We start from the raw sequence: 12,688 nt of genomic DNA, 5'->3' as shown, positions 1-12,688 counted from the left end.
GATACCAAAGGAAGCTTTTGGATTTCTAGTGCCAAAGGCCATTATATTTTAGGGTTCAAGTAAAAGACTGTATTTCTCAGTGTCCATTGAAGATATATGTGACCATACAAAAAATAAGTGTTGACTGGAATATCTGGTTATATTCTTTAAGAAGCAAGTGGAACAAATAAATTAAGCAAGCACTTGTTGCCCTATTGGGATTTTCTTGTGGTTTTCTTTTTTTTTTTGGAGATAGGATCTCACTTGTTGCCCAGGCTGGAGTGCAATGGTGCTATCTCAGCTCACTACAACTTCCACCCCCGGGGCTCAACTGATCCTCCCACCTCAGCCTCCTGAGTAGTTGGGACTACAGGTATGCACCATTACACCGGCTAATTTTTGTAATGTTTTGTAGAATTTTTTTTTTTTTTTTTGGCAGAAGAGTGGTAAGCATGTCAATGACGTGAGGAAGTGCACAGTCTAAAATGTAAGGAAGGAGAGCTGCTGCAGGAATGAAAAGTGGTGTGGTATGGCTGCTGTACATGGAGGCAACAGGGGAGTGTCAGGAATCAGCTGGAAGTAGTAGACGGAGGCAGTTCCTGCAGGGTCTCAGCTGTCATGCTAGGGAGTTTGGGTACACTTAGATGACAAAGAATTTCAAGCATCACACCTACAACCCCAGCACTGTGGGAGGCCAAGGCTGGAGGATCGCTTGAGGCCAGGAGTTCAAGACCAACTAGTGCAACAGAGGGAGACGCTGTCTCTACAAAAAATAAAAAAATTAGCTGGGCATGGTGGTACATGCCTGAAGTCCCAGCTACTTGGAAGGCTGAGTAGCTTGAGCCCAGGAGTTGGAGGCTTCAGTGAGCTATGATCACACCATGCACTCCAGCCAGGGCAACAGAGTGAGACCCTGTCTCTGAAAAATGGAAAAGAATTGCAGGCAGAGGGGTAGCCCAAGTTGCACACAATACTCGCAGGACCCGAAAGGCACCATGTGGATCGCAATGGCTGCAGGTTCAGGTTTCTGCCCTTCGCCGACCCCACTCCCCTGCTACTGCTGGGGCACTGCTGTCCAGGTCACTTTCTTTCCGATAATCTGCTACTTATAAGGATAAAAGACTTCCTGTGCCAACATCCCAGGTCTATTTTTAACTTTGAGATGCAGAACACACTGGTTCAAAATCCTTATTTCACCGTATAGATGGCCATATGATTTTCCTCCGAAAATAAAATCAGAGAGAGGCTGAATTGTCAACATGTTTCCTTAGATTCTACCCTTCGTGACTTTATTATTATTTTTTCAATGATTTGGTCATGACCAGTGTAAGAAAAGTAAAAGACCACAATATATCACACTTTTCATTTACAGGCCAGTTACTGAACCACAACGAGCCTTCCTGAGAAACAGAAAGAGGTGGTTTTTCCTCAGGACAGCTGCTGCCCCCACGCGGACCATGGCGAGCAGGCTGCAGGCTGCATGTTAGCCCCACTGGCCCCTCACAGGGCCCCCTTGGGCAGGTACAACTTGGGTGGCTGTGTGCAGGGGCCTAACTCCTTCAGAAACCCGAAAGGCACCAAGGTTTGTGGGTGTGATCTTTAATACATGGCTGTATGTCCTTAAATTAAGGTAGAAAAGCTTGCTTCATGTGGAATCTGAGAAGTCAACAATGTCAACATCGGTTTACAGACGGGCCAGTGCTATCTTAAGCACCTTTCTAAAGCTGTACCTGTGTTACAGCAGAATAAGGAACAAGTAGAACAAATGTGATTTTCCAATTTTGGTTTCCAACATGTCACTGGCTTTCATATGTGAGTTCTCCTTTTCAGTTTCTTCTAGATTTGAAAAAAGAAGTTGTATCTCACAAATCAACATCAGAAATCCCAAATTTCTACTCTAGTATGTTACAGAAGCTTAAAGTTAAATGAGGCATCTTTTAGTTTGGCTCACTAAATGTCTCTACAATCTCAATATAGCAGTATACTTTACAATAAATCTTCAGAGTCCTAACGACAGTGTCCAATATATTCATGCATTTAAATCACATATCTGAAGACCTATCAGCAGAGTACCTATTGCGGATACAGCATTATGCTAGGTTCTCAAAGGATCCAAAATGAATTCAGGTCACACTTGCCCTCTAGGATCTGACAGTTTACATTAGGAGCGATTAGAAGAGTCCTGCAAATAAACAACTCCATTTCAATGTGGCAGCTGTTAAGGTTCGGGGGAGGATCTGCTGGGTGACTTGAGCACAATAAAGCCACACACAAAAATAAGTCAATATTAGGCATCACATGGTGAGTGCCAGAGAAGAGTACTGTTACTACTTAGTGCCCAAGTATCAGAAGAAAAGATAACTCCTAGGCCGGGTGCGGTGGCCCACGCCTGTAATCCCAGCACTTTGGGAGGCCGAGGTGGGCGGATCATGAGGTCAGGAGATCGAGACCATCCTGGCTAACACAGTGAAACTCCGTCTCTGCTAAAAATACAAACACATTAGCCGGGGGTGGTGGCGGGCGCCTGTAGTCCCAGATACTTGGGAGGCTGAGGCAGGAGAATGGCGTGAACCCGGGAGACGGGGCTTGCAGTGAGCCGGGATGGCGCCACTGCACTCCAGCCTGGGCGACAGAGCGAGACTCTGTCTCAAAAAAATAAAAGGTAATTCCTAAATCTGGGAGAATGAGGAAGAATGGGGTAATAAAAACACAAACACAGTGTTTTTCAGTTTGAAAAAGCATTTTACCATACAGGATCTCCCATGTGCGTCAGGAGGGCCAACATTATTCTTCTATTATAGAAGATGAGGAAAGCCCTCAAGAGTGTTCTCCAACGTGTTACAGCTGGAGCCTGAGAGTCGAAGCAAGGTTTTCTGACTCTAAATCCGACTTCTCTCTACTATGCTATGTAAACTGAGAAGGCTTACGGGCCAAGGTAATATTTGAATTGGGCTTTAAAAACCGATGGGAGAGACAGGATTTTAGGGGAAGGAGTTTGGAAATGGGGTAAGGCATGGTAGGAGGCTAGGATGGAGAAGGAGCCACCGTGAAACGGCGGAGATGAGAACAGGAAGGTGCTTTAAGGAGGGAATGATGTGGCCGGTTTGACAACAGCACATGTTTTCAGTGAGGGTGAAGAGCAAGAGAAGGCTGGAAAGGTGGGTTAGAAACAGACAGCGAACTGAACGAGGGGGAGAGCGGGGCCTCACTCCTCCACAGCAGCGTGTTACAGTGAAAGACTGCGGCCAGGCCATGTCCAAATTCCAGATCCAGGCTCTTGTCTCCTAGCTGTATCACCGTACATACATTAGCAATTCTAAAGGCCCATTTTTCTCATATAAAAGGAGAAATGACAATACCTTCTCAGAGCTGGTCTCAGTGTTAAATGAGATAAAGTTCGGAAGTGCCCAGCATACTCGGGAGACAGTAAACAAGCCCTAGCTCCTTTCTTCCCAGCGGCTTTCCCAGGCCGCAGCTCCTGGCCACCCCATTCCTTCTCTCTGTGGAGCCCCCTCTGCACCTGGAAGTCCTGCTTTAGGAAGCCGGCTGGCTCAACGGACGGTGGTTGCATGAAAGCTGGAGACAGGGAGATGCAGATGTGGTCGGGTCACACTACGCATACTAAACACTCAGTGAAGGGCTTTGCCTTGATTCTAGAACCCATGACAAGGCAGCTGAAGTCTCTAAGCAGGAGAGAGGGTGAGAAGTTACGTATTGAGATCAGCCTATGTGAGCAGATTGGAGCAAGGAGTGGTGGCAGCTCTGACAAGGTGAAGAGCTCAGACATGGATGTCAGGAGACCCGACTGGAAAGTGTGGTCAGCTAATGACCATGTAGCCTTGGGCAAATCACTTTCACCCCTGAGTTGAGGTTCCCATTTGTAAAACATGAGGCCAACCCAACACCAACCTCACAGTGTAGCTGCAATAAAAACTAAGTGAGAAATGGAGGGCCTGTATGGCCTAAATACAAATGCCTCCCAGACTTCAGGCAACAAGTCATACGTGAGAACGACAAAGTTCTGCATCCACAGCTACTGAAACACATGTATATGTGCACATAAATTGAAAGAAGCTATCGGTATTTAAGTCTCCTCAAGAGGCTCTCCAAACTTTGACTTCGCTTGCAATTGTTTTTGAAGCCATTTTTTGGTCCTAGAGTATAATCAGACATATCAGGTGCTGTATGAAGCCCTGGGAACAGTCTAGACCAGGGGTTTTAAAATAGTGACTGGGGGTGCCCTAACATTCTGCAGAGGCCCACAGAGGAATGTGGAACACACATAAGGCGCTCTGGGTCTCCTCGACCTTTCTTCAAGCAGCTTTGCTCCCCTTTGATCTGCTGGACACGCCGGGGGTTCCGCCTGGGAGCGCGTTTGAACACAGCCTGCCATGCGGTTAAGGGCTTGCTTTGGAGACAGGCAGACCCTGGCTTGCGTCCTGGCTCTGGCACTGAGTAACTCTGTGAACTCCTCAAATTCTTCATCCATCAAGAGGGAAAAACAACACGTTTCTTGGGACAATTAATGGGATAACATTTACAAAGTCCTTTACATAGTGCCTGGCACACAGCAAGCTCTGGGTAAATGACACTATTACCGGCCACATACTTAACCCCAAGAGACACTCCTGGTTGTCTGTCCCGTTCATTCCACCACCAAAAAAGGAGAGGCCTGACATGAAAGAGCACAGGGACACAAGGACACAGTGGGGCCAGCGTGCTGAAGGTGGAGCTTTGACGGGGAGGAACAGAGTCGGGAAGCACTTGCTTCGAAATACTGGGATTTCGGGGTTCTACTTTTCCCTCTTGGCCCTTCATTTCCCCTAAGTTTGCAACTCCTGCCCCAGATATGGTGACACACTAGACCCTTCTTCCTCTTGGGAGCAGGGGCTCAGCTCCTAAGCCTTTTGAAACCAACCAAGAACCAGGGTGGGACCCAGGCCACCTGACTCCAGGTGAAGACCTCCTCCGTCTTACAAACAGACCTGCCCAGTCCTCTGGGAGGAGAATGACGTCGTGGCTGGGAGATAACTCTCTAACTTGTAAAAGTGCACAGGAATTTTTCGAGTGTGTCCTCTTTGGGGAGATTCTGGGGACTCTAGTGGGGGCAGCTGTCATCAAGAAAGCCACTGAAAAGAGATTTCAGAGTTTCAGAGATGTTGATCCTGCTCACCTGGCATGGCAGCCACACTGTGTGCTTCATCTATGGAAAGCTGAATAACTGAACTGAATACTAAAAAGAGTAACTAGAACAGGGCTTGGCATGGATGTAAAAGGAGCACAGTGAATTTCTGTTGAATGAATAAATGAATGAGACTGAACACCTGACAAACATGTTTCAAATGTACATACTATGATAAATGTAACCCAAAATCCAATGTGTCAAAAGAGACTTCATTTTATATTTGTATTAGTGCTATGAATAATAAATTAATTGTCTCATTAAAATCCTTCTATAAGTGCCCTGCTAGCAGCTAAGGCCTCCTCCATGAGCCTTGGCTTTGCCTGGCTCCACAGGGCAGAGGCGAAAGATCTTTGAGAGGAGGCCTGGGTTTACTCTGGTCTCTGCTATTAATGAGCAGGTCAGGTAACTGAGCTTTGGTTCCCATCATTATAGGAATCATTATATCTACCCTAAGTACCCCACAGGTATATGGTAAAAATCCCGAGAAAACAGATGTGAAAGAACTTTCTAAACCATAAGGTGCAACACTCATGGTCGAGCTATAATGATGCTTACTGCCGGCTCCCTCACCCTTCCCACCTGGAATCTTCTCCAGGGAGGAGAAATACAGGAGCGAATCTTTCCTGTAGTTCAACATCTCTGCTTTGTAGAGCCCTCCCCTCTACCCCTTCCAACTCTGCATTTGCTGCTGCCCTGACCATTCACATTTGTCGTTTAATGACTGTTCACAGGGAGGCGGTTAAGTACAGTGTTCAAAGCTCAGGCAGACCTGTACTGGAACCCCACCTGTGGCACTTCCTACTTGAGAGACCTTGGGCAGGTCACCTTGACATCTCTAGGCTCATCTACAAAATGGGGATGACGATAACTCGTACAGACATTCTGCGAAGAGCCACTCAGGTCTTTCATGTAAAGTGCTCAATGTGCTGCCTTGCACACAGTAAGTGCTTAAACAACTGCAGCTCTTACGATTGCTGAATACTGCACCCTGTTTCCTGAATGTGTCCTGTCTCCTCTCCAACTGGATCTGAATCTCCGAGAACAAGGTCCCTGTCCTATCCATTTCTGTGACTATCTCTGACCCCACTCCCATTCCAGAAAAGTGCTGAGTTTGGGGTATTTTCTCATAAAGACACTGGGTGAATTGACTTAAGGGAACCGTTTTCCTTCAAACAGTGCTTAAATCTTCGTTGTAGTCCCATCACAGCCAGCTTGAGAAAGTCAATGTCCACAGGGTAAAGTAATGTCTTCTGACCCTATTATCCAATTAAAAATATGTAATTCCTAAAGCACTCGGCCAAGCCATTTACACTACTGAGCTACCCGACCATGTGAGATGCACTATGTTCGTTAACAGCCTAAAAATGTTCCACAGAAGGAGACTTGATGTGGGAACCTCTGCTACATTCTGGAAGACTCTTTTTCACCTAGGACATAAACTTTGATCTTATAGATGCAGATAGTACTAAAGGGAACACATATGTTTGAATGTAGAAAATCCTATAGAATATCCCTGGGACAGTGTGTCAGTACTTTGTTATAGGGGAAAGAGTTCTAGTATTTTGGTACCAAACCCCCTTGGATGTCATAAGCTTCCCATAGAATTCTACATCTTTATGGACAGGCTTTAGCAATTTATAAAGTAAACATAATTGAAATATTTAAATCTATGTTTTGAAAAGTGTAACTATAAAACTATAAACTATAACACTGTCAACAAAAAATTCCTACTTTCAGATGCCATCGGTAACTATTCTCAATTGTTCCAGAAATCATGTTTCTGTGACAATTTCTGTTATTTTTTCCTAACTGACCTAGAGATCACAAAATAAAAATGTTATTTGGGAACCAACTACATCGTGACCTCAGAATGAACAAGAGATTGAGAATAACCCACAGCACACTCCCAGGCTGTTCAATCTTTTGTCTCTTGATATTGAAGGCCTTCTTGAGCAACCACTTTGAAAGTGTATCTATCTCAAGCCTGGTCTTTCATTGGAATTCTTGTATCTTCCTCAACTCGGACCAGGAAGAAGAAAATCAACAACGTCTATCATCTTCGGGAGTTTCCAGCTTACTGAATGCTGGGCACTAGTATCCTGTTGCTCTTCAGCTTCCCCTCTCTTATCCTTACAATTCACTTCCCTCATAGTGACCTTACCACTTTTCTAGTATAGAGCAGAAAGCGCGGGAAAGCCTGCCTTGCTGGAGAAGAACTAAATCAAGGACATGATGTTCCATTTGTATGGTGAACGTAAATTTTCTACTAAAGGGCAAATTCATTATTTCAAATGGCTTATAGAGTGGTACTTTGATAATACAGAATTCCAACTGACCAGCCAGGCACGGGGGCTCATGCCTGTAATCCCAGCACTTTGGGAGGCCGAGGTTGGTGGATCACCTAAGGTCAGGAGTTCGAGACCAGCCTGGCCAACATGGTGAAACTCTGTCTCTACTAAAAATACAAAAAATTAGCCAGGTGTGGTGGCGGGCGCCTGTAATCCCAGCTACTCGGGAGGCTGAGGCAGGAGAATCACTTGAACCTGGGAGGCAGGGGCTGCAGTGAGCCGAGATCATGCCATTGCACTCCAGCCTGGATAACAAGAGCGAAACTCTGTCTAAAAAACAAAACAAAACAAAACAAAACAAAACAGAATTCCAACTGACCAAGTTTAGAGGACTGGAAAGACTGAAATCCAAGAATATTCTCTTTCTAGGCCACAGCATTTCACTTGATTATTAACCTTTTGGCTCCTAGCTCTCTTTAACAGTAAACAGGTACTGGGAGCAGTGCTGGCACCAGTGCTATTCTTTCCCTTAGCAAAAAGATCCACATGCCATCAATGAACGCTCATGTAAGAAATGCTGACATTTCCCTCCTATTTTTCCTCTTAAAGTATATATTAATATTTGACTTCTTCCCAATGCATCCCGACCCACCCTTTCTATTCCTCAAAGCAAAACCAGGGAGATCCCGGTGAGAGCTTCGTTTGAAGGCTGACCCACACTGGGTCTGGGCAGCAGTCCTGCTACCTGAAGTCCCCTTTGATGGGGTAATTGTGGCTTTGATGGTAATCGCTCTCGCTTTGATCCCTCTCATGTTCTGCTTCCTTGCTGTGCAGTGCTGGGCCCTCACCCTGCTACCTGGGATTGCAGAGGTCCAAGATGGGCAAGGTTGAAGCCAAAGGCCACACCATCTACTCTCCACTCTGACCTTATGGGTACTTCACCCTGAGAGGCAAAATCTTACATGGTTGCATTTTTGGCGGATGGTGTGCAAATAAAAAACTGCACATCCAAAGTCTTTCCTGTACAGCATGTGCGCCAACACTGCACATGGAAAAGGTGGCAATGTTTGTGGCTACCTACCCACTCATCATGCAGCTACACTTGCTGGAAAGTCTCGGAGATGCTGCTTTAGCTCTGCTTGTCCCTGATGTGAGCTGGGAACAAGGATGGTAAGAGGAAAGCATGCTGTTCCCTCTGCCCCAAAATGCTGGTGTGAAAGGAGCACAAAGCCAGGAAAATGAGGAGCTCCTTGATGATAACTAACACTATCAAGAGCTGTTTAGGCAGCCAATCACACTTTTATTTTCCTTATGCTTTTTGACTGTAGATTTAATTTAATTTCGTCATGGCAGGATTAGCAACTGGGCCACAGAGGTGAAGGGACATTATAATAAGACAGCACATTAATCCTCTATCCCACCCAAGGCAGAAGCAAAACCAAACAAATAGCAGCTTCCTGGAAATTGAATTTCTGTTATCCAGATGTCAAAGATGTAATACCCCAATTACACAAACTATTGCCAGTGAAGCATGCCAGCGAATATGCAATGTAAATGGGGTGAGCGCAGAGCCACAAAACTGCACAGTCAGCATCTGGCTCTGTGAGTGAGTGATAATTAGCACTGTGTGTAGACACTAATAAACATTTATGTCTGAAATTACAACTTTTAGCAATGTTAATAAGGGATATATTGGCAATCTGTAAAATAAAAGGTCTTGAAAAGAATGTCATACATTAAGCAATGGCAGACATTTCCCGTTCCTGAACAATTTCCTTTTTCCCCCTAATTGCAAATGGCCACGATGTTTTGCTGAGAAATTAATTGACATAGGAACCTACCTAAAAAAATGGGTTGTGTCTCTTTGGCCTCCCCATTAACATCGTTGCTGAATTCTGGGATCTTATACACCTCATGGTGATAATCTGGTATGAGAAAACAACCAAAAATTAGAATCCTAATGACCTCAACATAGGAATAAGCACTCAAGTCTAGAATCTCATTCTATTTAGTATGTATAATCTATAATTTATAAATAAACTTTTTGAGAACTGAATTAATCACAGAATTTGTAGTCGATAATAATTCCTAAAACTTTGCTTATTCTGGAGTATGCAAACTTGAAAGATTACTTTGGCTTTAGAAGACAGCTTTGCTTGATCACACCATTTTCATGGTAAATTATGCCCACAGGTGCCAATTTTTAGGCTTTTTTTTTTTTTTTTAATTTGAGGTGGCAAGTACGTTTGCCCAATCATAGAGCAGGAGAGGTTTCCAAATTTCTCTTCACAACCCATTTTCACCAGCATATCAACAGTATGCTTTAAAGTTAGCCAGCACTCTAGTTTTCTCAGTTTACCCAGAAAATCTCAGCCTTTAAGCAGCTTAAAGGCAAGCACACATGAAAAATACTGATTTGTTATTTCAAATGTAGTATGATTTGGATAAGAAAGCAAGATTTTCATCTTTCACACAAGTGACTCTTTCGCTTTCAGCTACTGCACTTTATTTAATACGCAAGTTTATTTTCTAAAACTGCACCTGCAGAGAGAGAAGAATCAGACCTATAATTAAAAAAAAAAAAAAAAAAGAGAAAAAAGGAAAAACTTGCTATGTCAGTCAAAGTTTAAAATACAATATTTTACAAGCTTCTCTATGGAGGCTACTGCACTTTGGCTTCTATTTTTGAAAAGTAGGGTCACTTAGGCATGAAGACAGCGGTTCCTCCTTAACACCTACTCCCCTTCCTCTGGCCTTAGATCTCCCAGGACCAAGTCAACAAAACTACTCTCACTTTTAAGATAAAGCAGTTAAGTTCTCTGAGGTCATCAATAAGAAAGCAGCCTACATTCCTGAATGAATCAGATAGCACCATCAGGGCAGTCACCCAGACAGAGACTTTTAAAAGTCCAAGTAACTGAGTAATCAACACGGATGTGGAAAAAAAAATTTACTCAGAAAGTGGGAAGAGCCAAGTATTTTGAATGCGTGAAACTATTTCAGGCCTCTTTCATTAAACAGTGTCCAAACTAAATTAGAGGAGGCAGATAAGAATGGATCTGCAAAATGCCTATAATCAAACTATTTTCAGATGAACCAAATCCACATCTTAGCTAGCTTTGCTCAGTTTGAAAAATTCGATTACTTGTAATTGTCCACGATTTTTCACTAATTTTCATCAGTTTACACGTGACTTCTGCAGGTCGTTGAAGAGTTTCTACCCTGATGCCAACGCTAGAGAAAACGACAGAGGAAAAGCGGACAGGTTCTGTGGTGTGGCTTTGACCTCAACTTGATTAAAAGACGACATTTAAACAGAGCGGGTCTAAACTCAATATGAGGACTTGTGACATTACAATGAACAAAGTCACCTGCCCCTAATTAAAGATGACAATGCATTTTGAGATATATTTTCACGATGGCTCTTACCTTGAGTTATCATTAAAAAAAAAAAAAAAGTCAAATCAGGAAGATAAAGACTCTTAACAAGTAACTGAACACAGACAAGACTGTATTCCACTTTCCCCTCCCTGACCAAATACAAACCCCGAGAGAGTGGTGTACACCTGTTAATTCGTCAGGAACTATCTGGATTTTTTTTTTCTTCCTTTTTTTGTTTTAAAGGATACTTATCTGACTGCTACGTGATCTAGTCTAAAACACCTTTCCAACCCAAATCAGCTAGCTAGAGATGTTGGATGTCAACAATTCCGCCTTGGGCTTGGACACGGCGTGAGCTTCTTTCTCCTTCTTAAAAAGAACAACAACGGTCATCCTTTTTCCTCCTTCTCTCGGCGGGGGGAAGGGGGAAGACCCCAGAAAACAAAAACAGCAAATCTCAGGTCGGATGGTCCACGCTCGGCCTGATGGCCAGGCAGGTCCGCGGCCGCCCCAGCCCAGCCCCGGAGGCGCCCCGAGGAGGGCTCGGGCCCCCCGGTGTCATTGTTTGCTAATTTCCTGAGCTGCCCTCCGACTTGTTTACGTTAAATAACACCCCGGCTCCCCCCGCACAACTTTCCCCGCCGCCCGGCGTGTGCGGCCGCGGCCCTGCCTGCCAGCCCCGCGGAGGCACCGGGGGACCGGGAAGGACAGGGGTTCCGGGAGGGCGCGCCCCCCAGCGTGGACCCCCGCGGGCGGCCGAGGGCGCGGCGCCCGCTGCCTGCCCCCGCCGCCCCGGCGGCCGCTTACCTCGGCTCACCAGTTTGAAGCTCTGGGATTTCCTGCTTCTTTTCCTCTCGGAGAACTCCATGGTGCGGGGAAGGCGGCGGCGGGGGCTGAGGAAGGCGGCGGCGGCGGCGGCGGCGGCAGCGGCGGCGCGGGCTCGTGTCACCGCCGCGGAGCCGCCGGGACCAAGGTCCGCGCCTGGAGTCGGCGGGGGGAGGCCGCGGGACGGGAGGAACCACCGCGAGCCCGCTCGGGGCTGCAGGCGCGGGGCCCGGCGGCGCGGGCTCCCGGGCGAAGTTGCCCCCGCGCGGCGCCGCCTCCCGGTGCCCTAGGCGCCCTGCATTGCTCATGCCAGCCCGCGCGGGTTCCCGGGCGCCGCCGCCGCAGCCCAACTTTCCGTTGGGAGCGGGCCGGGCGGGGGCGCGGCGGCGGCGGCGGCGGCGGCGGGGGCGGCTCGGGGCGGCCGGCCCGCCTGAGCTCAGCTGCGGACGCGGCGGCGGCGACCCGGCCGGAGACGCGGCTGGCTGGCGGGCTGCAGGGAGGGGCGGCGGCGGGTGCAGAGCCGGCCGGGGCGCTGAAGCCCGCCCCGCAGGAGGAGGGCGCCGGCGGAGGGGCGGCGCCGCCGGGACCCCGGGGCCACCTGCTGGCGGGTGGCCCGCCGCCATCCCCGGAGGCCGCCGTCGCCGCCGCCGGCCTGGCCGCGCGGCGCCCCAAGGAGGCGCGGAGGCCGCGGCGCAGCGCCCTGGCCCGGGCCCGGCCTGCCTGCCTGCCCCCGGGGACGCCGCCACCCGGGCCTCCGCTCACAGACCCCGCTGGCCGGCCTCCCTCCGCCGCTTGCTGAGCCGAGCTTCTCTGTGCGCCTCGCCGTGGGGGCGCGGACCGCCCCGGCAGCCACCTCCCCGCCCTCACATCCCGGGCGCCTCGGGGCCCGACGCGGTGATTTTAGGCAAGTTTTAAGGGGGAAAAAACTTACCCGTCTGCGCTCTCTCTACAAGGACAGAGAGGAGGTTTTAGAATATTGTGGAGAAGAGTGTAGTAGAGAGAGCTCCCATTCCCTAACCCAGGCTGGGCG

The 12,688-nt window shown here is 47.6% G+C and overlaps 1 protein-coding gene across 23 annotated transcripts in view; it reads right to left on the bottom strand.

The window, feature by feature from the left end:
- BEND7 (BEN domain containing 7) overlaps positions 1–12,168 on the bottom strand; it is an 85,931-nt gene extending 73,763 nt beyond the window's left edge. For 22 of the 23 annotated variants that reach the window (XR_004177092.1, XM_031652485.1, XM_031652487.1 and 19 more), the window contains exons 1-2: positions 11,641–11,951; positions 9,294–9,377 (exon numbers count right to left, since the gene is read on the bottom strand). Coding sequence is in view for 22 of the 23 variants with exons in the window: in XM_031652485.1 (XP_031508345.1) it covers positions 9,294–9,377; positions 11,641–11,701 (145 nt within the window). In the remaining variant the exon portion in view is untranslated. Of the gene's footprint in view, positions 1–9,293; positions 9,378–11,640 lie in introns of all 23 variants that reach the window. The other variant, XM_031652504.1, reaches the window with a different exon arrangement.
- Between the last annotated feature and the right edge of the window lie 520 nt (positions 12,169–12,688).

Source organism: Papio anubis, chromosome 11 (assembly GCF_008728515.1).
Source record: "Papio anubis isolate 15944 chromosome 11, Panubis1.0, whole genome shotgun sequence".
NCBI classification, from domain to species: Eukaryota; Metazoa; Chordata; class Mammalia; order Primates; family Cercopithecidae; genus Papio; species Papio anubis.
This window is presented reverse-complemented; position numbering and strand designations above follow the sequence as displayed.